The 23,343-nt window shown below is 35.3% G+C and overlaps 1 protein-coding gene across 3 annotated transcripts in view; it reads left to right on the top strand.

Annotated features, from left to right (window-relative positions):
- The window catches only part of LOC128861250 (ecdysone-inducible protein E75), a 113,940-nt gene that overhangs the window by 39,693 nt on the left and 50,904 nt on the right, over positions 1-23,343 (top strand). The window contains exon 1 of one of the 3 annotated variants that reach the window (XM_054099231.1): positions 19,535-21,091. The exons of the other annotated variants lie outside the window; for them this stretch is intronic. Within the exon in view, the coding sequence (XP_053955206.1) occupies positions 19,969-21,091 (1,123 nt within the window). The 5' untranslated portion in view covers positions 19,535-19,968. Of the gene's footprint in view, positions 1-19,534; positions 21,092-23,343 lie in introns of those variants that run through there. 3 annotated transcript variants of the gene reach the window in all.

Consider the following 23,343-nt stretch of genomic DNA (forward strand, 5'->3'; position numbering starts at 1 on the left):
TTGGTTTCAGTGTCCAAAATTGTTACTGAAAAATGTATATATATCAACACATTTATTTCAAACCTCTTTCTGATCAAAATAAAGTAAAATTTAACAAAGTTATGGCGAAAAACAAAAACAGTGTTGACAGAAGTCGACATACAGTACAAAACAGTTTTCCTTTAGTGTGAAAACTTCACTTAATCTTAGATACTGTTGCTTTTTAGCATTTAGTTGGTCCATCGCTAGCGTTACTAATTGCTTGAAACCGGTGTGGCATCGTGACAACTAAATATGTACATATGTATGTCAGCTCTGCAGATGTTATACTATCTTCATATCTGAGCATATGATCGTTAGAAACCTGATTTTTTATAATTTTACGTTCCAACATGTTCACTAATATTTCAATATGGGCTTTGCGCTGATGTGCTTAAGTGGCTTGGTGCATAGTGTGTTTTGAATCGTTATCTTGTTGAAAGTTCCAACCTGCATCAAGTTCAAAATTACCCACAAAAGGTTTCGCAATATCTCCGAGTAAAGGGTAGCGATTATAATGATCCATGTGACTCCAATAATTGATGTTCTTCCAACCACAGATGTCGAAAGTGCAGATTTATTTTCCTCCAAGCATTTGACCTTCCTTCGCTGTCAAACATAATATATTAAACTTTGGCTCATCTATGAACTGAGGTTTTGCCAAAAATCGATCCCCTTTTCTTAATGTTCACGGGTTTTATTTCAGAAATTGTGTGGCCTACTGTGTAAAGCCGACTCCGAACGGCAGATATTTTTATGAAGAGCTTTTTCATGGCAGAAACACACTCGAAGGTTTGCCATTGCCTGACGAGGGGCGACCGCTAATAGAAAAAATCAAATTAGCAAATAGAAAAAACAAACGGTACTTTGCCATTATCACAACACAACATATCAGTATACTAGGTAGGAACCACGTTCTGTACGTAGACATTTGCCAACGTTATTTTTGTGTTTTTTCCTCTTAACTTCGTTATTTTATATTAAAGAATGGATTATTTTCTGTTTATTGTGATTAGAAAAAGGTTTCAAATAAAACTGTATCAACACATTTTTGAATAAACTTTTTGGACTTTCACACCAACGGCAGGGGGGTGTATGTAGACTTTTGTCCATCACTTTGTATATAAACTTATATTACTGTATTTAGATATATTTCGTAGAAAGCATATCCAAATATATTTATATGTATGTACACATACATATATTCAAAGGTATATCCATATGTATCTATGTGTATGGATGTATGCTTAATAGCATTACATCCGCACGCACATATTTATATCTCTCTCTCCTTCTCTTGTCTATGAGTGTACATACATATGTGTGTATTATTATGTGAGAGCAAGTAGTGAGTTTACTAACCTTGAACTTCTAAAATGTTCGAATGTTTCCGGGGCGAGAATAAAAGTTGCACAAACAAGAATTGGATTGTACTTTTCACTTTATTTCCAAGAATAAATGGCATGCATAAGCGCTAAGTGTTTAACTAAAGGTATTTTAAACCATTTATTTAGGACGCTTTCGACTTTGTCTGCTTGGTATAAATTTGGCTTGTATCTTAAACTACATATACACATATGTACAAGCATACATACATACATATACTCATAGCCCATAAAGTCACCTTACAAATATTTTTAAATTTATTAAAAACGCTATATAAATTTATTTGAATGAAAACATATTTTATTTATTTATTATTTCGTTACATTCGTACGTTCCAAAGCAAAATAAAAGAAAATATTTCTTACTTCATTGTTTACATACCGTTAACCCTCTAGTGCCCAAATTTTATTTTTGAATGAAAAAAATTGCTTTGGGTGGGGATTATGGTAAAATATAGGTTCTTTATCAAGAAAGTGAAATTTTGTTCCTTGATCCGATTATATAGGGATAAAACCTTACCTCGCCTGCAGGCGGCTTTGGGAAAGAACGCAAAAAAAAAATCTAAATGAAAAACTTGCAAATTCAGTGTATTACGTACTTTTATTGAACAAAACAGAAAGTTTTTAAAAGAAATCAATACAAAACAAATAGTCAGTCTTATTTCAAATAGTTTTAGAAAAATGTCCACAAAAGAAAGGCATGCTTTTGGGCATAAATAGGCAGTTAGTGCAAATTATTTATGGTGAAAATTGTGAAAGCAATCCTTTTGCTGGGAAAAACAAAGATTCAGATTCCATTTTCGGCACACGATTTGAGTTTCGGAGGTGCAGCCAGGATATTCGCACCTATTTTTACCGGTGCGTGGTAAAAACTTTGCAAAATGTCCAACTCCGTCGTAGCGAACGTCGTCAGGAGGTAAGTAAGCTTTTCTTCCAGTAAATTTTACGTGAGGAGTTTGTCAAGGACGACCTGGAGCTCTTGGTATTGAAGAATATTGTTGTTTGCATAGTACGTATGCGATCTCTGCCCGGAAGTTCGGCAGTTGGTACTGCCTAGCATGTGTGTCAATCTTGTTAATTCTTCTGAGCAAAACATAAGCGTTTATCATGGCCATATCAAGCAGGTGATTAAAAAGTCGGTTTGTGTACTTATTGCTCTTTACCGGAATCTTATATCGCCCAATTAGTCCATCCATGAGGTCGACGCCCCTCATATATGACTATTATATTCACGGACTGCATTGGGGCAATCGACATCAAGAATATTTTTTTCTGAGCGGACGAACCGCGACACCTTATTTATAACATTTGTTTCATTCTGGAAGGGCTTTTCGCCTGCGTAACTCGATGCGAGTCACACTATTTTATTGTCCTTCCAAACTGATAAAGAAATGTCAACTCCTAAAGCAGATCCACAAAATTCAGTTGAATATCAACGGGGTTGTTTCCTGAGATCAAGATCTGTCGGAAGTTTGCAATTCGGAATTCGATTTGAACGAATAGTTCCCAGCGAATGTATTCCGCGTGATTTTAGATAAACCAGAAGTGGCAGTGGTTTTTAAAATCTGGAATGTTACGGGACAATCGGACCACCACATTCGCTGATGCCCCAAGATCTGGTGTATCAGTCAGAACAGCATTGTCTCCTGCGCCGCAATATATTTCGAAGTTATAACAAAATCCGAAGGAGTCACACAAAACGAAGAGTTTTATACCCCATTTATGTGGTTTATCTGGCAGATATTGTCGAAGGAAAGTCCTCATCTTCGGTGCGCACATTTGTTCATCGTCACATAAACGTTGAGTCATCGGAATGGACTGAAACCTGTTATTGAAATGATCAACGAGACATAAATTGACAACATGTACATAAATTGACACACACTTCTGATTCCAGCATAGAATCTGACAAATTTACCGCCCTGTTAATCACCTTGTCAATTCCAGTGTCGATAGGTAATTCTGCATCGTTCACATCTTCGTCTAAAAGATCTTCCAAATCTTCTTCCACGTCTGTATCATCGTCGATTTCCAATAAATCCAAAAATGTTGCAATATCTTCATCATTGAGAGATGATAATTTACACTTTTGTCGTTGATCCATTTCTAAAAAACCAAAACTTTAAGCTTAGCCCCCCTCTAAAAATATCAAAATTTCAAACTTACCGCATAATGTTATTTATTCCGAGCTATCCCAGGACCGCCTCTAGACGGGCTGTCTGCAAAGGTTTATAAAATACAGGAAACACTTTTTTTTTGTTATTATTTTTAACTTTCGTATTTTGAACACAACCAGCAACACTACGATAATTTTTATTATAAGCTAAATACACTTCTAATATTTTTATTTAATTTTTAAAATACACCACTTTTGCAGAATAATTAATTTGACCGCTTTTCACTATTTTCCGACTTCAAATGACTCTGACGGCTGATTAAAAAACAAGACGCTACTGCAACTGCACCAGCAATAATTTTGGGACTTTCCGGAATTAGAAAGAGTTTAAAAAGTAACGAAATGGTATTTTGAAAGGGAATAAGCGTGAAATAAACTTAGGCCGTCTACAGGCGGTCTTGGGTAATAGAGGGTTAAGTAAGTGCAGCAACACGTAAATAGAGAAACCAGAAAGTCTGCGTATACTTTGCTACTTTTAATAATACCGTTACTTTACTAGGGGTTTTTCCGTTTTTGTTATTACAATTGATGGGCTAGCGAACTCAGTTGCACATTTTATTTAAAAGTGGTAATAACATGAAAACATTGCAACCAAAGGAAGTAAAATAGTTCATCCGAAAGAAAAATAATTACAAATTGTGGAAAGATGGAAATAGTTTCCGAAACATTGGCAAAGCTATTAGGATGACGTTTTCCTCTGTTCTACGCGTAGTAGAAAATTGCAAGCAACCCGGGATTTTAACGTATAAGCCCAGATCTGGGCGTCCAAGAACACTGTCGGTCCAAGAAGAGCGCATCATAATAATATGGCAAGGGCTAACCCTCGCATTACATCATCAAATTGTTGAAAATGTTAACGAAACAAAATCTTGTTGGTACAGTCAAACACGGCGGTGTTGGAATTATGGTGAGGAGACGCATGGCGCCAAGTGGGCGGATCAGTTAGAATTTATATGATAGAATCGATAATAGATAAAAGGGGGTGTTTGAATAAAAGGAGTTTTTAACAGTGCCGAAAATCTTGGCTTATCTTGAACGTTTTGGTTCCAACAGGATAACGACCAAAAACACACAGTCCAAAACAGACCAAAGAACAGAGAAAATTGCGTTTCGAGTCGTGGAAATATGCGTTAGATTAGTTAACAAATGACTTTATGTAAATAAGCATGTAATGAATTGTGACAAAATGCTAAGGTCAGTCTTTGGAAAAACCAAAATTTTATTAACCTCTTACGATTACGAACTGCTTTTAATTTATGCAGTGATTGCGATTGGAGTGTACAGCTGGATCACGCTATCGATGAACCGCCACTGAAGTTTCGATCGGGAAAGCATATGGCTCCCTTCAAAAATCGCGCCAAAAACAAGATAGAATTTCACCTGATTAAAAAATCTATTTGAAAAGCAAAAATACCTTAAATAAAATTTAACTTTTTTTATTATGCTATTATCTGCTTCCAAATAAGTGTCATATTCCGTTTTACGAGTTCTTTACACCCTTAACTCATGTACATATTTTAGTTAGAGTGGCTCTTTTTTTTAATTTAGCTCGAAATGTGGGGCTGAGCATTAATAGACCTCAGAATCGTACTGGTTGATACTTGTAAGCCTAGCGCTTTCTTTATTGTTGCCGTACTTTTCATTGAACTTAATACTACTTGTGAAATTAGCCGTTTTTAGTAAGTAGTTAGAATTTTTCGCTGATCTACACTCTTTAATTTCCTGTAAATTTATCTGTTTTTTAGAAAATTGTGAACGGCGCATAAAGATTTGCCCAATTCTTTCGGAAATTCTTCAACATGTAAAGCAACATCTTGTCTTTGTTCATAATTTGACAATAGAAAAACTGGTCATGTACTCGTATATTAGGAACTTTGTATGGAGCGGTCATCTTTGGCAAAAACCGGCAAAACTGTAACATTCGTGCAATTATTTAAATATTATCCAGATTTATATATACAATCATAACTTGAGAGTAATTGTTATTTTTGGATCAGAAGCGAGTTTTTCTGTCATATAAAGTACAAAGCTTACAAAAAGATGCACACTAAAAATTAAAGAAGCCTGCTCCAAGCAACTTTCAAGGAAGGATTCGAAAGTGCACCTTTTATTATAAGATCTTTTTCAAGGGTTTGAAAATTTCGTTTAAAAAATATTAAAGTTATAACCTTATTTGTAACACTTAACCAAATGTGAAAACTGAATATTGGTCGTGACAAGCCAGCAAATCCCAATCAAAGAGAGTGAGAAACAACATATTTTCCTCTACTCCAACTAATTCACGCCAAAGTTGCAAGGCAACAATAAAAGCTGTTTTCGGAATGTTGCGACTACTCACACCGGAGGACAGCTGTTGCGTCTGTTGGTTCGGTTAGTTACCCCATGCTTGATGGCAATGAACTAGAGAACCATTGACCAGTTAAGCGAACCGCAGTAATAAAGAAAAGCAGTGAGGAAAATATTATACAAATTATTGCATTATAATACACGTACATTTGTACGTATTCATACATTCACATGTATTAGTATTAAGGCGTACCGCAACTACATATATCTGATTTTCTTATAAATATGTATGTCTGAAGAAAAGCAGTGAGGAAAACATTGTACTTTACAAATTATCGGATTAAAATATACGTACATTCGTACATACATTCACATGCATTAGTACATATTAAGGCATGCGAAAACTAGATCTGTTCTTGTTACAAATATGTGTGAGTTTCCCATAGGGCATAATTTTTACAAACTAGAAATAATTAAAAAATTTTAAATTCATTGAAATAAAATGTAAAAGTCAGTCAAATTTTTTTTTTTTTTGTTTAATATCCATTTATTTCATACAATCTGTCATAACAATAACAATAAGCACTATTTTTACCTACAATTTAAAGAAGAATAACTTAGAGTAAGAACTCCCAGTGGAATTCGTTACTTAATAATGAACATCATGTAAGATATATATTATACAATTTTATAACTTTTGCATTTACGAATATTACGTTTAAAATCATTGCATTCAATTGTTAGGCTGACATTTTTTTAATCTTGAAGACTAGCTTATCTTGGAAGGGTTATTTACTCGGTTATTCGGATGAGTCGCAAGTTGGTTGTTGTATCTCTGGCTGAGGTTGTTTATTTCTTCGAAAACTGTCGTAACTTTTAGGTCACGGTGCAATATCTCGTTTCGTAAAAACCATGGCGCATTAGCACACATGCGGAGCACCATAATTGAACTCCATACGTTCATATCGGTTTCAGAAGAGATTTGTAGATACACACCTTATTGTCTAGTGTAAGTGCTGAATTGTAGCGGATTAACCAGTGCAGTGATCGCCGATTTCCTTTCGTTAGCTTTTATACGCCATTTTTTCACCCAGTCGCTAACACTCTTTAGATGTTCTTGTAGGTAATCAGAAGCAATTGAGGGAAGTGTACTCTTAGCCATGACGACAGTATCATCTTCATACGTGGCTGTGTATGTGTTCTTTGATAGGGGCAGGTCTGCCGTAAACAAAGTGTACACGACGGGGTCTAGAACACTCCCTTGTAGTACACCTGCTCTAATTGCTTGAAGGTTAGTGGTTTCGGCGTTTACTTTAACAAGAATATGTCTATTTTGCAAGTATGATTTTATGAGCATATAACAGTTGTGCGGTGAACCCTGCTTACGCTTGTATAGCAGGTCTTCATGCCAGACTTTATCGAAGGCTTGCGTTATATCTAAAAATGCCGCTGTACAGTATTGCCTCCTCTCAAGTGCTTGTCTAGAGAAATCATATACACAATTAACTTGATCTATGGTAGAGTGATACGAGTACTTACGAAAACCAAATTGGTGGGCTGCAATGAGATTCCTTTGCGCAATTATTGGATTTATCCTTTTTAAAAGCAGCTTTTCGAAGAGTTTAGAGGCAACAGGCAATAGACTTATTGGCCTGTAATTGGAGACCGCGCTCGGGGTCTTCCCTGCCTTTTATATAAGGATGATTTCAGCAACTTTCCACTGAGTTGGGAAATACTTTTATCTGATCATCGCGTTAAATATAATGGTGAGGAATTTGTATCCACATATGGGCAGTTCTTTTAAAACCTTAATAGTTATTAGATCGTAACCTGGCGCCTTTTTTGTTTTAAGAGTTTTGGTTACTGCGTATTTAACTTCTTTCCAGGTAAATCGTACAGTCGAAAGATCCATTTGAAACGGAGCTGAGAGAAATTCGTTAACTTCTGAGTCTACCTCTGTACTTTGACTCAAAAATGGTTGGAAAACATTTGATAGATGTTTGTCAAACTCTATTGCTTTTTGTTTATCAGTTTTTGCCCAATCTCCATTACACGTTTCTATCGCTGCGTTGTGAGGCGTTGGTTGTGACTCAAAAATGGTTGGAAAACATTTGATAGATGTTTGTCAAACTCTATTGCTTTTTGTTTATCAGTTTTTGCCCAATCTCCATTACACGTTTCTATCGCTGCGTTGTGAGGCGTTGTTGTGACATCTTTTTCGTTGCCTTCCACAGTGAGAAGTGAGTAGCTTCCGTAGGTGACAAGTTAGATAAGTATTCATGCAATTCTGAGTTTTTTGCGTCTCTTATAGTGTTTCTTAATTGTTTTGTGAGCTTATTTAGCTTTTTTTGTCGTTCTTGTTTCTGATGCTTTGTCATATGCGCCGAAGCTTGCGTTTTTCTGATATTAATATTTTGACGCGATCATTAATGTTTGCTTCAGCGTGAGTGTGCTTAATTTCCGGCGTAGCGGTCCACGCAGCTCTTTGAATGCAGTTGTTGAAAATCTCAACGGCCGTGTCCAGATCAGAGTTGGAGTTTAGTGGAATATTTAGGCACAGTGAATCCTCGACCAGTTCCTTAAAGTATTCCCAATTTGTCATTTTATTGTGCAGCTTTGGTGCCATTTCCTTTTTTTGAAAACAAGAGTTTCTTGTTAACAGCAAAGGCGAATGGTCTGATGAGAGATTTTAGACATGTGTCCATGGAGACCTGATTTTTTGATCCACCTTTGCATATGCAAAAATCTATAAGATCTGGTGTTTTATTTGGGTCACTAGGTTGTTCTGTCGAGACGCGGAATAATTTATTAGCCTACATTGCTCTGAGAAGTTCGCGCCCTCTTGGAGTTATTAAGCGTGAGCCCCATTGCGGATGTTTCGCGTTTTAGTCGCCACCTGCTATAAATCTAGGTCCCAACGATTTGAAATACATTTAATATTCGACGCTTTTTATTGATTGATTTGGAGTGCAGTACACAGATGCAATCACAAGAGGAGAGCTCTTTCCATCTGTGACTGTTATAACAGTCGATTGTAGATTGTAATTTTTAGTGTTTCCATGAACCATATGCGCAATATTACTTTTGATTAAGATGGCCGTGCCTCCTCTTGCTGTACCAGCAGGATGATTTGTGTGGTATTATTCATATCTTGGAATTTTTACGTAACATTTATCTGTCAAGTGTGTTTCAGATATTAACATTATGTCAATATTTTTATCTGCTAGAAATACTTCCACTTCATAGCTGTGCGGGCTCATCCAGCATTGGCATTCCAAATTGCAAGCAGCAGCGGCCTATTCATTTTGGAACATTCCTTTCAGTCAGTCAAATGTTTATTTAAGATAGTTGTTTTGGCGGCCGACGTAGCCGAATGGGTTGGTGCGTGATTACCATTCGGAATTCACAGAGAGGTCGTTGGTTGGAATCTCGGTGAAAGCAAAATTAATAAAAACATTTTTCTAATAGCGGTCGCCCCTCGGCAGGCAATGGCAAACCTCCGAGTGTATTTCTGTCATGAAAAAGCTCCTCATAAAAATATCTGCCGTTCGGAGTCGGCTTGAAACTGTAGGTCCCTCCATTTGTGGAACAACATCAAGACGCACACCACAAATAGGAGGAGGAGCTCGGCCAAACACCTAACAGAAGTGTACGCGCCAATTATTTATTATTATTTAGTTGTTTTTAACAATATTTTTGTCACCCGTTATAAAGGTTTGACTTGAACATTGATAAATTTGTTGTGATTTAGTCTGCATCCAATTCCAAATCATGGATTTGTTCATAAATTTGACGATTAAGCCTAACTAAAAAAATGTGTGCTATTAATAAAAACTCCTCTCTCTGAAGGATATTTATCCAACAATTCGATACATTGCAGCAATCTTGTTTAAAAATAAACTTTAATTCAGTTCTTCTTAAATCTTTTCTCTAGGGTACCGAGCAACGAAATAGCAATAATATTTATTGTATTAGAACTTTTTAACCCTTCGTTGGACACCTTTTTCAAAACCTTCGATTGGGCACCCAGGTCTGGCCTTTTTTCGTCCTATTCGAGGATTCGCTTTAAAAGGTTATATCCAAAAATCGATATAAAATTAAATTTTAGGAAGACACCTAGAAGCTCAATAGAAATTAATAATTAATTAATAGAGATATGTTAAATTTACGCCCAAAGTCGAAAAAATCTGGCCAAACCAGGGTGCCCGACGGAGGGTTTACGAAATGCTTATGTAGTATATGGCCCCTATTATGAGCAACATTCGATCTTCGACTGTAGCCGAAAGTGCTGATCAAACGAAATTTCATTTGGTATTATGGTGCTCATTCGTTGAAGAATAGGACTATTGTGAATTTCGATCGCTCGACGCATTTACAATAGATAATTTTTTCTCAGCTGATACAGCAAATCAAAATAAAGGAAAAACCGATTGTGTTGAAATTTTTTGCTAACATTATTTTTAAAAGTTAAAAAAAGTATTTTTTGTGAAAATGAGTACAACGGAGTTGTGGTTCGACGATTCATCGGACGATGAAAGTTTAGTGGAACTAGCTAGAAATGGCTTCTACTGAGTAAGTTTAAAATTTTCAAAATGTGTTGACGTACTTAATATTACAGAAATTTTCTTACAGATTTTTAAAGAACTTTAGATTATCTAAAGAGGCGCTTATGAACCTACTGTCCAGTACAGAAAACCAGCTCCAGCAGTGCACCCGAGCCAAATCCAAGCGAGAAGTATCATTGAGAGAACAATTGGAGTCCTGAAAAATCGATTTAAATGTTTGTTGCAGGCAAGAGCTCTTTACTATTCTCCAAAAAAAGCAACACAAATTATTAATGTGTGTGCAGCTTTGCACAACATTTGCATGTTTTATAATGTTCAACTTCCGGATGAAGAGTTATCCGATGAAACCCTCAACGATGATACTGAAGATATTGAAGTTGAGTCAAATAACGGAAAAGCAGAAAACATAAGAAATGAAATTCTTAGAATATTATAGAAAAATCTAAAAAGTATTAAATATAAACCTTTACGCCACAGTTTCTGTTTTATTTTTGTTATAAATTTTCTTTATTCAATTATTCGTCATTCGAAAAAAATATGTATTTCAGATCCTCTACGTATTTCAGCCCATACCTGCCAAGGGAAAATAAAAATGTATTTCTATAAACATCACAAAAAAAAAACCATTGTTAACCTTAATCCATTTTGCTGCCGTTCTAACTGGTGGTCCCAAGCAATTCAGCTCCGTTGTAAATTCCTCCCATTTTTTTGCTGCTTGAACTTTGGTGCAAATCGCTTTTGCGAATTGTGGATTCTCTTCCATTAATGCAACTAGCCTTTCTAATTGCTGTTTGGTGCTCACGTCTTTCGACCTGCATAAAATTAACAAAATTAGTACAATATATATTTATTATTTGGTTACTATAAACCCATAAATAATCGCAAACAACTTACATTTTAACAAGTTTTCCCACAATACGCTACACAATCGAAAGTAAAATTGCATTCGACTCTAAATTCGGTATACAACGAAAATTTCGACAGGGTTGCACCGCTCATAATACCAAATTGACATTCGATTTTCGATCTTCGACAACCAACGAATATCGAAGATCGAATCCAACTCATAATAGGGGCCTATATTTTTTTACAATTTACAAAGGTATTATTGTCTAATTCTCTTGTTTTAATGTTCAGGACAGTATTTTTCTATGCTTTCGAAGTCTAGGTGAGCTACTTCTCTATTAGATTTTCACGTCATTTTGCAATATTTCTAGAGTTTTGCGGGACTATAACTTATGGTATTTATTCTGCATTTTGCTGTTTTGATGGGGAGCGTTTCCTCTTACAGGTTAGTTTCAACGTGAGTTTGAGCGGCGCTAAGATTTTAGCAGAATAAAAACAAATAAGCGAAACACCAACAAAAAAGCATTGACATTGAAATCACCAAAATAGCAAGAAAAAAGCAAATCAGCTACTCTACTTATCCCCTTGTATGGATGCGCTTTGATGCCATTTGTGTGTCCAGCAGTTTGACGTTCAGTTGAAAGCTTCCAAGTACTTTCCAGCGGCTCATACACAATAGTATCGTTGTTTTACTTTACAATACTATTAATCAGGTCGCATATGGTAATGCGCTTTCCACTCGTATTTTGTGGCGTTCCTTGATCCTAAGTTTTATTTTAATACAGTCGAAGAGTACATTGATTCAAGTTGATTAAAATAAGCTCGATTTTCCATAAATATCAGTTGAAAGGCCTTTCGAACATAATTTAGAAGACGTACATATTCTGTCAATGGGTGTACATATGCACATAGGTATGTATATGCACAAAAGTATCTATAAGTACGTAAACCTTCGTAGCCCAAGCATTAAGTTCATTGATCGACATAGACATTTTGCAATTACTGTTGAAGCGCGTGTTTGGATAGCTAAAAGGCTGTCGTACGCATGCGTCTGATCAACAATGGCTTGGAAAAATGTACCTACATATGTATGTATATCCATGAGTGCATCCAATGTACCTATACCTATACACAATACAACATGAACATTGAAGTGCAGCGACCTCTTGTTTCAAAGTGGGGAACATAAAGTACTGCATGTGCTTGAGTGTGTTTGTAGCCAATCGCTCAGACCAGATAATAATTTTTCTCTCATTCAAGTTTCGCATTTACCCACACTCATCTCTTTGAGAAACATTTACAAACGAAATAATATGTATTTAATTTGCCAAGCTATAATGTTCATAAGGATTAATTTATATTATTTGACCAAAAATCCAAGGTTTGAACAATCTTCAATCAGAGGTGCATACATACATATACATATGTTCAGTCATATATTGCACAATATACTTATATATGTAAGTTAAGATTGCTCACATAAGGAGTTGAGGAAATGCACTTGTATTATACAGACGAGTATTTGTATAAGTGAAGTTTAGACATAAATTGTTTCTGTCACAGACCACTTACGCGAATTGGACTCCCGAAGGAAAATCAAGTTCTTTTCCACTGTCCGTTTTAGGGGCACAGTACGACGGGCACAGTGAAGTATTTGGACTCACTTTTATTTTTTATAATCTCTTCAATATCCGACTCAGCATCAACATTTCTCTGTTATTACATACATGAGGAAGTCATCATACTGAAGTCATCGAGAGAGAATAGTAATACTCAAATGATTATTTGATACTGAATAGAAACTTTATTATTTTCATTGTTAATTCCCAGTTCCACTAAAAATATTCAAAATTACTTACCAAATCCCAGTTTATAACCGACTACCAACAATGTCGTTGATTATCAAAAGCTTACTTTTCGGAGTTTTCTTGAGGCAAAAGAATCAAGCTTGAACCAGCTTCTGTAACATTTCTTGCTTTCAACTGACTTTCGAAGTTGTTCCAACTAAAGTAAAAATTTGCAAAACCGGTTACACTTAATAGCCTTAGTTCTATTTTGCCCTAAGAGAGTTTTTTTTTTAAAGTTGGTGGAACTAGAACAAAAAATGATCGTATACTTGTTTATTTAATCCTCTATGCTGCTTAGTCGGATAATCGAAAGACGAAAGACGGAATAAAGAACTTGAAAGTAAAAATTAACAATCGAAAATCGCAAACTTGGTTTTTTTCTTCCCATAAGCCGTAATTGATTTATGCTGGTATACACATTTTTATGTTTGTACATATTTATGTACCAGGGAGCGAACTTGTGCATGTGTTTGTAATTTGGTGGCTGACTGTTTGAAGGCATTCTTTTGATTCTTATTGTGAGTGTGATTTTATTGGCGGTTAGTGGAGGTCATTCACTTTCGTACGAATCGTAATACGTTTTGACTTTTTGCTCTCTTTCTTTTATTTACGTATTTCTGAAAACTGCTATAATTCTAGGTGATTACTGCTGATTTAGTCAACTGCGGCGTACTAGTTTAAATGAATAGAAAGATTTGCAAAAATAGTAAACACTTTTTTGTTTACAAATTTAAACAATTATTATATAAAGAATTATAAAAAGATTTTTTTTAGTTTAAAACAGGAGAAAACATTCCTAGAAAACAGAGAGCGCGAAAGACTACTAGCCAGATTGCCAAAACAGGATCCCAGGAAAAGTCCTGCTGACAATATGGAAAAGTTAATAACTAAAAGAAAAGCTGCACTTCAATTGGCAGAAGCAAAGCTTCACGGTCGACTTGCACAAAAGAAGCCATTGGTAACAGCATCGCAACGATGACGCCGAATTGAGTTTGCTCGAGAGTAGATATCCTGGACTCAAATTGAGTGGCGTTATATTTTATTCAGTGATGAAGCGAAAAAAATAGAGTTAGTCCACTTGGTAGGGAGTACGTGCGGTGGCCAAACGTGCAGCATTCGACCTCAAGTTCATCTCACCAATAATAAAGCACGAGGAGGCTCAATAATGGTGTGGGGCTGGTTCTACTGGAACAGTCAATTCATCGTATTGAATGTAATATGGATACGCTCAAGTACGTTCAGGTTTTTCAAAATTGAAATTCTACCTTATGCAAAAGAGAAGTTACCGGTGATTTGCAAGTTTCAATAAGACAATGATTCACAACAGACTTCTCGTGTGGCAAAAAAGTCTTGCGAAGACAACATGATAACTGTTCTGGATTGCGCATCTTCGAGTGCCGACTTATTTCCAATAGCACATCTTTGCACACAGTACGCAGATTATCACAAATTTGGATCCGATATGTATTTGTTAATCTTGCCTGAACTGGTCCTATTCACATTTCTTAAGAACGATTTATTCTTTAAGAGAACCGAAGGCTGCTATGACTTTCGAAAAATGTTCCATAGGCAAAATAGTTTCACCCAAATCTTGTGCTAATCTCCTGGTTGTTGAATTTTTCTTCTTATAAACTCAAAATGCTTATCTTTTCTTCTCAGTCATAAAAATTCCTACTGAGTATGTAGTGACTAAAATTCCGAAAATAAGAAATGTACATACGTACATACATATGGTATGTATAAAAAAATAACATTGGGAAAAGCAGGAGAAAATTTGAGTGAATATAATTAAAAGTAAAAAGCTATTTATTTAACATTAAGAGAACAAAGAGAAAGAGAGAGTATACGGCAGATATCATCGAACCTGCACCAACATTTTATACATAGATGCAGTAAATGCCTCGGCGCAGTTTTTAGCATTTTGTGAAATACTCGCTTAAAGATAATAGAACAACGAACACCCTCGAGGGTGCATCGTACGTGTTTGTGATTGAATAAAAGTATTCTTAGGCTTGCATCGTTCGCATAGTTTTGGTGGCTTTGAACTTCACAGATAGTGAACTCGTAAAGTCATTTTTGTTTTATTTATTTATTTACATACACGCATATCCACACACATATATATATGCAGGTACTTTTGTTCATATTACAAAAATTATCGTATTTATACTCACACCAACATAATATGTTTAGGAATATGTACATATGTGCGTAGATATTTACAGATGTACAAGTATATATATACATGAATCAAATATGTTCCACTTAATTCCTTTTGGTTGTTGTTTTCAATTTTCCTTCATCCTTTTTGTTTGCAGTAAAAGCAGTGCATTGAACGGAGGGGCATTGATCTTAAAATGTAGCAATAAGCTCAGTTTTGCCACTTTCTTAAAAACGAATTTCCTCTCTCTCAATACTTTACACGGCCAAAAATCAGTGAGAGAAATAGGAGAGTGGAAGAGAGAAGCAAGTGAATGTAACACCGGACTTACACACGGAGACATCTTGAAGGGAGACACTGGAAATTCTCTTTTCATGTCTCATTCGCGGCCACACGGGCAAAATTGTTTTCGGGAACATTTTGACATTTAATACTTTAGCATCGTCTGGTTCGGATGTATTCTAGCACGCGCTTACATGTAAAGCAGAGAGCGTTCGACAACAGTTTCTTAAATATATGAATGAAAAATGCAAACTGGTTAAATAATAAATAATTTGTTGTTTTTTTTATTGAAATATATTTATAAATTCTTATACTTGAATAAAAAAAATTAAATTAAAAATACTTCATATGTAAATAATTAACTTAAAATTAACTTGAGTATCTAGAAATGCATGGAAAAATTAGAAATCAACATAAACATGTCCCATAACTATTTTAAATTATACCTACTTTACTAGCAGAAATAATCGTGCATTTCCCAAGCAGCGTTCGGATGTTTGTCATCGTTGTTATCTTCCGTTGGATTGAAAACCAACACGTAACTTAGAACTTTCTTCCACAAAAGAAGAAAACGAATGAAGCAGCTGTCAAAAATTGCTTTAAGATAAGAAATACGAATAAGAAGCACAAAGCGTGTCGCCAGTACAGGAGACAAATTCCCTTCTCTCTTCCGCGGCCGTCCTTCACCCCCGAACAAAATGTTTCCTTCCAGATGTCTCCTCGTGTAAATGGGCACTTAGTGGCAAACGGAAGATAACAAAGATGACAAACATCCGAACACTGCTTGGGAAATGCACGATTATTTTTGCTAGTAAAGTAGGTATAATTTAAAATATATTATGGGGCATGTTTATGTTGAATTCTAATTTTCCCCGCATTTCTAGATACTCAAGTTAATTTTAAGTTAATTATTTACATATGAAGTATTTTTAATTTAATTTTTTTCATTCAAGTACAACAATTTATAAATATATTTAAATAAAGAAACAACAAATTATTTATTATTTAACCAGTTTGCATTTTTCATTCATATATTTAAGAAATTGTTGACGAACGTTTTCCGCTTTACATGTAAGCGCGTGCGAAAATATATCCGAACAAGACGATGCTAAAGCATTAAATGTCAAAATGTTGCCGAAAACAATTTTGCCCGCGTGGCCGCGAATGAGACATGAAATACCCGATTTACACGAGGAGATATCTGGAAGGGAAACATTTTGTTCCGTGGCGAAGGACGGTCGAGGAAGAGAGAAGGGATTTTGTCTCCCGTACTCGGCGACACGCTTTGCTCTTCTTATTCGTATTTCTTATCTTAAAGCAATTTTTGACAGTTGCTTCATTCGTTTTCTTCTTTTGTGGAAGAAAGTTCTAAGTTATGTGTTGGTTTTCATACAAACGGAAGAAAACAACGATGACAAACATCCGAACGCTGCTTGGGAAATGCACGATTATTTTTGCTAGTAAATTAGGTATAATTTAAAATAGTTATGGGACATGTTTATGTTGATTTCTAATTTTTCCCTGCATTTCTAGATACTCAAGTTAATTTTAAGTTAATTATTTACATATGAAGTATTTTTAATTTAATTTTTTTTATTCAAGTATAAGAATTTATAAATATATTTCAATAAAAAAAACAACAAATTATTTATTATTTAACCAGTTTGCATTTTTCATTCATATATTTAAGAAACTGTTGTCGAACGCTCTCTGCTTTACATGTAAGCGCGTGCTAGAATACATCCGAACCAGACGATGCTAAAGTATTAAATGTCAAAATGTCGCGGAAATATTTTTGCCCGTGTGTACGCGAATGAAACATCAAAAGAGAATTTCCAGTGTCTCCCTTCCAGATGTCTCCGTGTGTAAATCGGGTGTAACTGAAGAGCATGTTCATCGAGGCTTGTTTTTTTCTTGTTGGCATTGTTGTTGTATTGATATTTGTATACTTTATACCGCCAAGGTTTGGGCATTCGTTTATGAAAAAGCGCCAAGATAGGGTTTCCATAGGTACAATTTTATAAAACTCATACACATATTTAAAAACAAAACTAATCTTGCGAGTATAATTTTCACGATTTGTATATGTTTATAATCAGAAAAGTTCTCAAAATTGTTCAATAATCGTCCAAATTTGCATTTTTTGTAGTAGTAACACAATTGAAAAATCCTATTAAAAATCACATTGTAACAGAGCTCGTATAAAATTTTGTTTTACACTAATCTCCGAAACCACTCAAATCCGAAATGAGAATTTCGCAAAAAAGGGATGTAAAAAAAGCCCGCTTACAACACTTCATATACGTATAGACGTTTGCTATGGTGAAATTTGTAGAATATATACATATGTCATCAATACATCAATATGCGAGAAGAATCAATATGATCTATAGCCAAAACATTTTCCGATCAATAGCAATAAAATCTTCGATTGAAGATTGGCTCGCCGATAATTCTGCTTCGTAATTTAAACTTACCTAGTTTATGGAACAGCATCCGTTTGATTATTAAAGGGATTATCGTTATTTAAGCAATCATTTCGAACAGAAAGCTTAAGGGAGAAATCATTCTGTTAGCACGTATCCCTATAGCATCGCATATGTGAAAGCTGCTCAAAGTCTGCTTTAATTTATAATTCGTTTTGCATTCACAATTTCAGTTAAGAAATCACAAGGGCATACAATGTCAACTTGTGGTCTGAACTTAGGTAGGTAGGTGAAATGGTTGAAGGCCAGTCTGCCACTCCTCAAGTAGCACTGTTTTGATACCATTATGAGATCTCCAACTGGCAGATAAGTATTTACAGCCAGCCAGAGCTGTTGATATAATGGAGAAGATTAATGGGATTTAGGTAGGCGCACTGCCCCAGGCTGTCGAAGAAAGGAGCACGTAGTGACTTTAATCGTCTAGCTGCCAAACCCGGACATTTACACAGAAAGTGCTCAACAGTCTCCTTCTATGAAAGGTCGCCACAGCTTCTGCAATGGCGGTTAAATGGTAACCCTAGGTTTTCCGCGTGTGTGCCGATCTTCGCCAAAATATTTCTCTGTTTCTACGTTGAAAAATTGTGGTCCACCCTCTACATATTCTGCTGTGCCTTCAAGGTAAGGCGCCATTTGGTAATTTTCGGAAAAGCTTTAAGATTTCAAAATTTGAATACGAAAGAAAGCTGAAAAGAAGATTTTCAGTACTGTTTAGTATGCAATAGCTACCCCTCTTATCGTGGTCTATGGCAGCAGTCCAATGAAACTAGCTCATATGCAAGTGATTAGATCATATATGACGTCTAGTGAATATTATGGCAAGTTCAAAAGTAATGACGTATATAAACTAGCGAAATTAAATAGCTTCACCTTACATTCATTTCAACTTAGTAGCAAATATACAAATTTTGAGAGATCATATCCACTGTCGATAGTGTTAAAGTGAGTTAATAATCGCATCTAGTTTTTGTCCGTGAATACGAACGCATCGAAAACGTGTTGCGAAAAATAGTGTTTTCGTATACATGCATACATTTCAATATGTGTACATGTGGTACGCTCATAAACAATTAAATATAAATATTATATACGCAAACCCTCTCTCACCAGTCTCTCTTGAAGATCGCTCGTTGTATTGTTTACTCGAGAAATATATACACACAAATACGTATATATTTATTGTGTATTGCATGTATTAACCATACAACATTATCTTTTGCTATGTAGTTGCATAAGCAATGTAAATAAAACGCGTCCGATATTTCAAGAGCACACAAGAGCGTAATCAGGGTCGGTCTTTACGCTCACAAACATGGGCGCACTCCACATGAACAGGCGCATAATCATCAGGGTCGTCATTTTTTTAGCTCTACTCTAACATTTGGCTCCGGTCCGTGATGCCAACTAAAGCAATTCCAACCGAGCTGAAGCGAACAAGATCCAACGTCAACGCTGCTTTTCCTTTCATTGACATACAGCGCTTCATGACGAACGGGTCGTTGCTTTGGCGCGGTCGTGTTGTGGTTTTATTTCTTTTTAGTCTGAGTCTATTCCATAAAAAAAAGAGTGATCAGTGATCGTCAGAGAAATTTACTCTATTTCGCTTATACAACAAAATACAAGTTATAACAAAAATAAACGTATCAAATAAATTTATATATGTATATATTATTATACTTGTGTTCACATGGGGAAAAGTTCTTAAATGATTGACAACTTGAGATGTAGTGTATTTTGATTTTTTTATAAAAACAGTGATGTGCAGGGTATTTAGATGAATTATAAAAATATAAAATAGAAATTTCGAAACAAATTCCTTTACAACCCATTCAAAAGCTGAGTGCAAATGATGTAAATTATAATCCTTAGCCATTTCAAACCAATTAAGAAAAGTTGTATTTAAAAATATTCCCATCATAATGAAAATTGTTATGTCTGCCGACAGTTCCGACTGTCATTTTAGCAGTGAAAGTGCAAGTGCGCGTTTATCAACTTCCACATCGGAGCAATTGGCGTCATCTTTTCAAGATGAAAGTGAATGTCAGCTGATCCGAAATAGTAACAATACAGTTGAAAATACATCGGGTATTTGGTCATCTTACCCGGAAAATTCTGAAGATGTGTCGGAATATCAAATGCAATTCCACTCATTTAGAGTAAATAAGCACCAATCAATAGTCGCGCAAGCGTCACCAGCCTCAAGTACTACATCAGCCTCTAAAATCGTAGTTGGGCGTTCACATCTAGAAAATGCTTTACAGTTGCCACCAAATACAAGTGCCTCCACTTACTATCAGCAAACAAAAGTATTACCAAGGTCTTCTGAAGTTGTGCCTTTCAGTAGTTTTCGTCAAGATCACAGCAATTTCACCGAAAAGTCTCATACACATGCACATAATCGTATGGCTGACTACATGGAGGGGTCGCAGCTGCCTTCAACTAAAGTTACTTCTATCGAATCATCTTTATCACGTATTTCTGCTGCCGAAGATGCGCTAAATAATGACCAAACAAATACTCAAATATCTTCGAATGCCGTATGCCTCCCCGTTATTCCTAGTTCGGGTTTAGAAAAAGATGTTCAAACATCCGTAAACTCTGGAACTTCATCTTTTCCTTCGCCGACTGCCTGCAAAATACCTCACAGCAATGTTATATATATAAACAAGACAACATGTAACATTAATAATAGCACAGTGGTGGTTCAAGCATCCCATTTAACACAAAATATTCAACGAAATAGTGTGTATGGGCCTTATGTGTCGCATAATGATAGAGACTCTAATAACTCGATTGCTGGTACAACGGATCTTGTGCCTTGTACCATGCAAATTGAGAGCTACTCACAAAATAATCCTTATCAACAACATAGTGTTAATGCCACCAACAGACAAGTATGTCAACAAAATATATCTGGAACGAGTAGTGTCACTTGTGCAGGAGTAGATTCGCGACCGCAGACTCCTGAATATATAAAATCTTACCCAGTTATGGATACTACGGTAGCGAGCTCAATAAAAGGAGAGCCAGAATTGAACATCGGTAAATATTTTCTTCAATTCAATTATTTTTATTTCAGCCGTTTCCTTTGCATATCTGCACGTCCTTCATAAATATATTTGTCTGTGTATGAGTGCTATATTTTTCTTTTTTACTGCTCTTATTTTATTCAACATAGCCATAAATTATTTAATATAGTCGAGAAACTATTCTAAAAAATATCCAACAACAACAACCCTGAAAAAACATTGTTTTACGATAGTCTGTGCTGAAGCCAACTCAGCTTAGTTGCTTCAAATTGTTTTAAATATAAGTAGAAAAACTAAATTTAAATTTTAACTTTTTTCCTACTGTACAATAACAATATATTTCTAACGTTCCCATAAGTCACCATATTTTTCAATTAGCCCGAAATTCCTTGTTTAATGCGTTGCAATATAGTCCTTTCGATCAGAAACTATAGAATGGTAATGCAAGCGTAGTAATTGCGGGCGAGCAGTTTGAAGATTAAATTTGGGATTATTCAATAAGTTCCACCTCTTATGTCATATAAAGCTATTGTTACAGTGCATATTTAATTAATTTTTATTAATCAAATGATCACAAATAGGATCTCGAACTTTAGCATGTCACAATAAAGTTTGAAACATAAAAATCGAAATTCAACTCCACCCAAATGTTACATTTTGGACAGATGGGCATATGACTAAAGCGATTTAATTTGGGAAATATAAAAATAATTAAACATGAACAATGTATGAATAACTGTTTCATTGGGTTTTTGACTTCTCTCTGAGGCGGAAGTTTTGTCAAATTGCAATCCAACCGGTTCTGGTAAAAATGTATTTGAATTTAAAAATTTAAATCAGTGTTATTCCCGATTTTATGTACTCGCATGTATTACGCACACCTACAGTGGTTAAAAGGTATGCGTGCTGTTATAAATATTCAAAAATATTAATATAATTGTTTTGGGAAGACGATATGTGCATATATGTATGCATGCACATATCCATACTTATCGACATACTCGCACACATTTTTATGTCCAATCAACAACATCACTACTGATGCTTGCTAATGAAAATCGGCGCTTGTTTAAAAGTTCATTGAACTGTTCAACCAGTCGGTAAGTCGCCCAGTGAGTTCATTGTTTCCCTTTTACAGGCATACAAAACGCAATGATAGTGAGGTACGATGCACTTGAATATCTATAGTAAGCAGGGATGGGTGTTTTTGTTTTGACTGCTGTGACTGCATATACCTCTTATATGTGTGTGCGTATAGCATGTGCATATCTTTATTTTACTTTACTTCTTTTTTCCAACCTTTAAAAGCTGAAAGTGAAACTCTTAGTAGCTTAAACCACTCTAACAGGTACTCAAGCCAGCAACCGTGGTGGTATCACTCTCTGTAATTTAAATCCGCCAAGTAGTTTGGCATTTCGTTATTCTATCACTCGCATTTCGTTTTGCTGAAATGCAAACTTGTGAAATTTTTGTTTACTTATTGACGTGTACATTATATCTAATTATTGTATATGTACTTGTATATACATAAGTATGCCCATATGACTGACAATAAGACTTAGCTAAAGTATTAATTGAGGATGACCCAGTTGCATCTAAAGTGTAAAGCAATTACATTCAATGTACTTTGTAAACTCAACTGTGTCCTTAAAAGTGAATTTTTTACATGCGTAATACATATATTTATTTATACATATGTATGTACATATGTATAGGTAATTGCCTGTACTGGGCTTTTTATCGACTTGATTTACATGGGCGATATCACAATACGTATATTACTTCCATATTCGTACGGCGTTTTTCTATTGTCATTAATAAGAGGTGAATGCACATTATTATGGGAGAAAGTGTTTATGGTCTTGGCTGCAACTTAATGGAAACCGTTACTATTGCTTGTTTTCCCTTTCCAATGTCTTTAAAACATGTAATTCACTTTATGCAATAGTGTGTGTTGCAGATTTTCCCAAAACGTAAGTACGACTAAGAGTGCATGTCTTGAATTCAATGTTGTAGGTGGTGATGGAAAGTTTATTGACAAGCTTTTTTTGTAACTTCAAAAGAAATCGAAAGTTTTCATTCCAGGCGAATTTAAGATTTAAATTGAATACCTAAACTGTTTGGAGTTGAATCATCGGTTCATAGAGGTCAGAAATCGATTGAAAATCATAAAAGCTTCCCCAATAAGTCAATAAACTTAATTTTTATTTTCCCTCGTATTCGTATGTTCGCTATCACATTGAGAACTCTTGAAAGTGGGAACGA

This window comes from Anastrepha ludens, chromosome 4 (assembly GCF_028408465.1).
Source record: "Anastrepha ludens isolate Willacy chromosome 4, idAnaLude1.1, whole genome shotgun sequence".
Taxonomy (NCBI): Eukaryota; Metazoa; Arthropoda; class Insecta; order Diptera; family Tephritidae; genus Anastrepha; species Anastrepha ludens.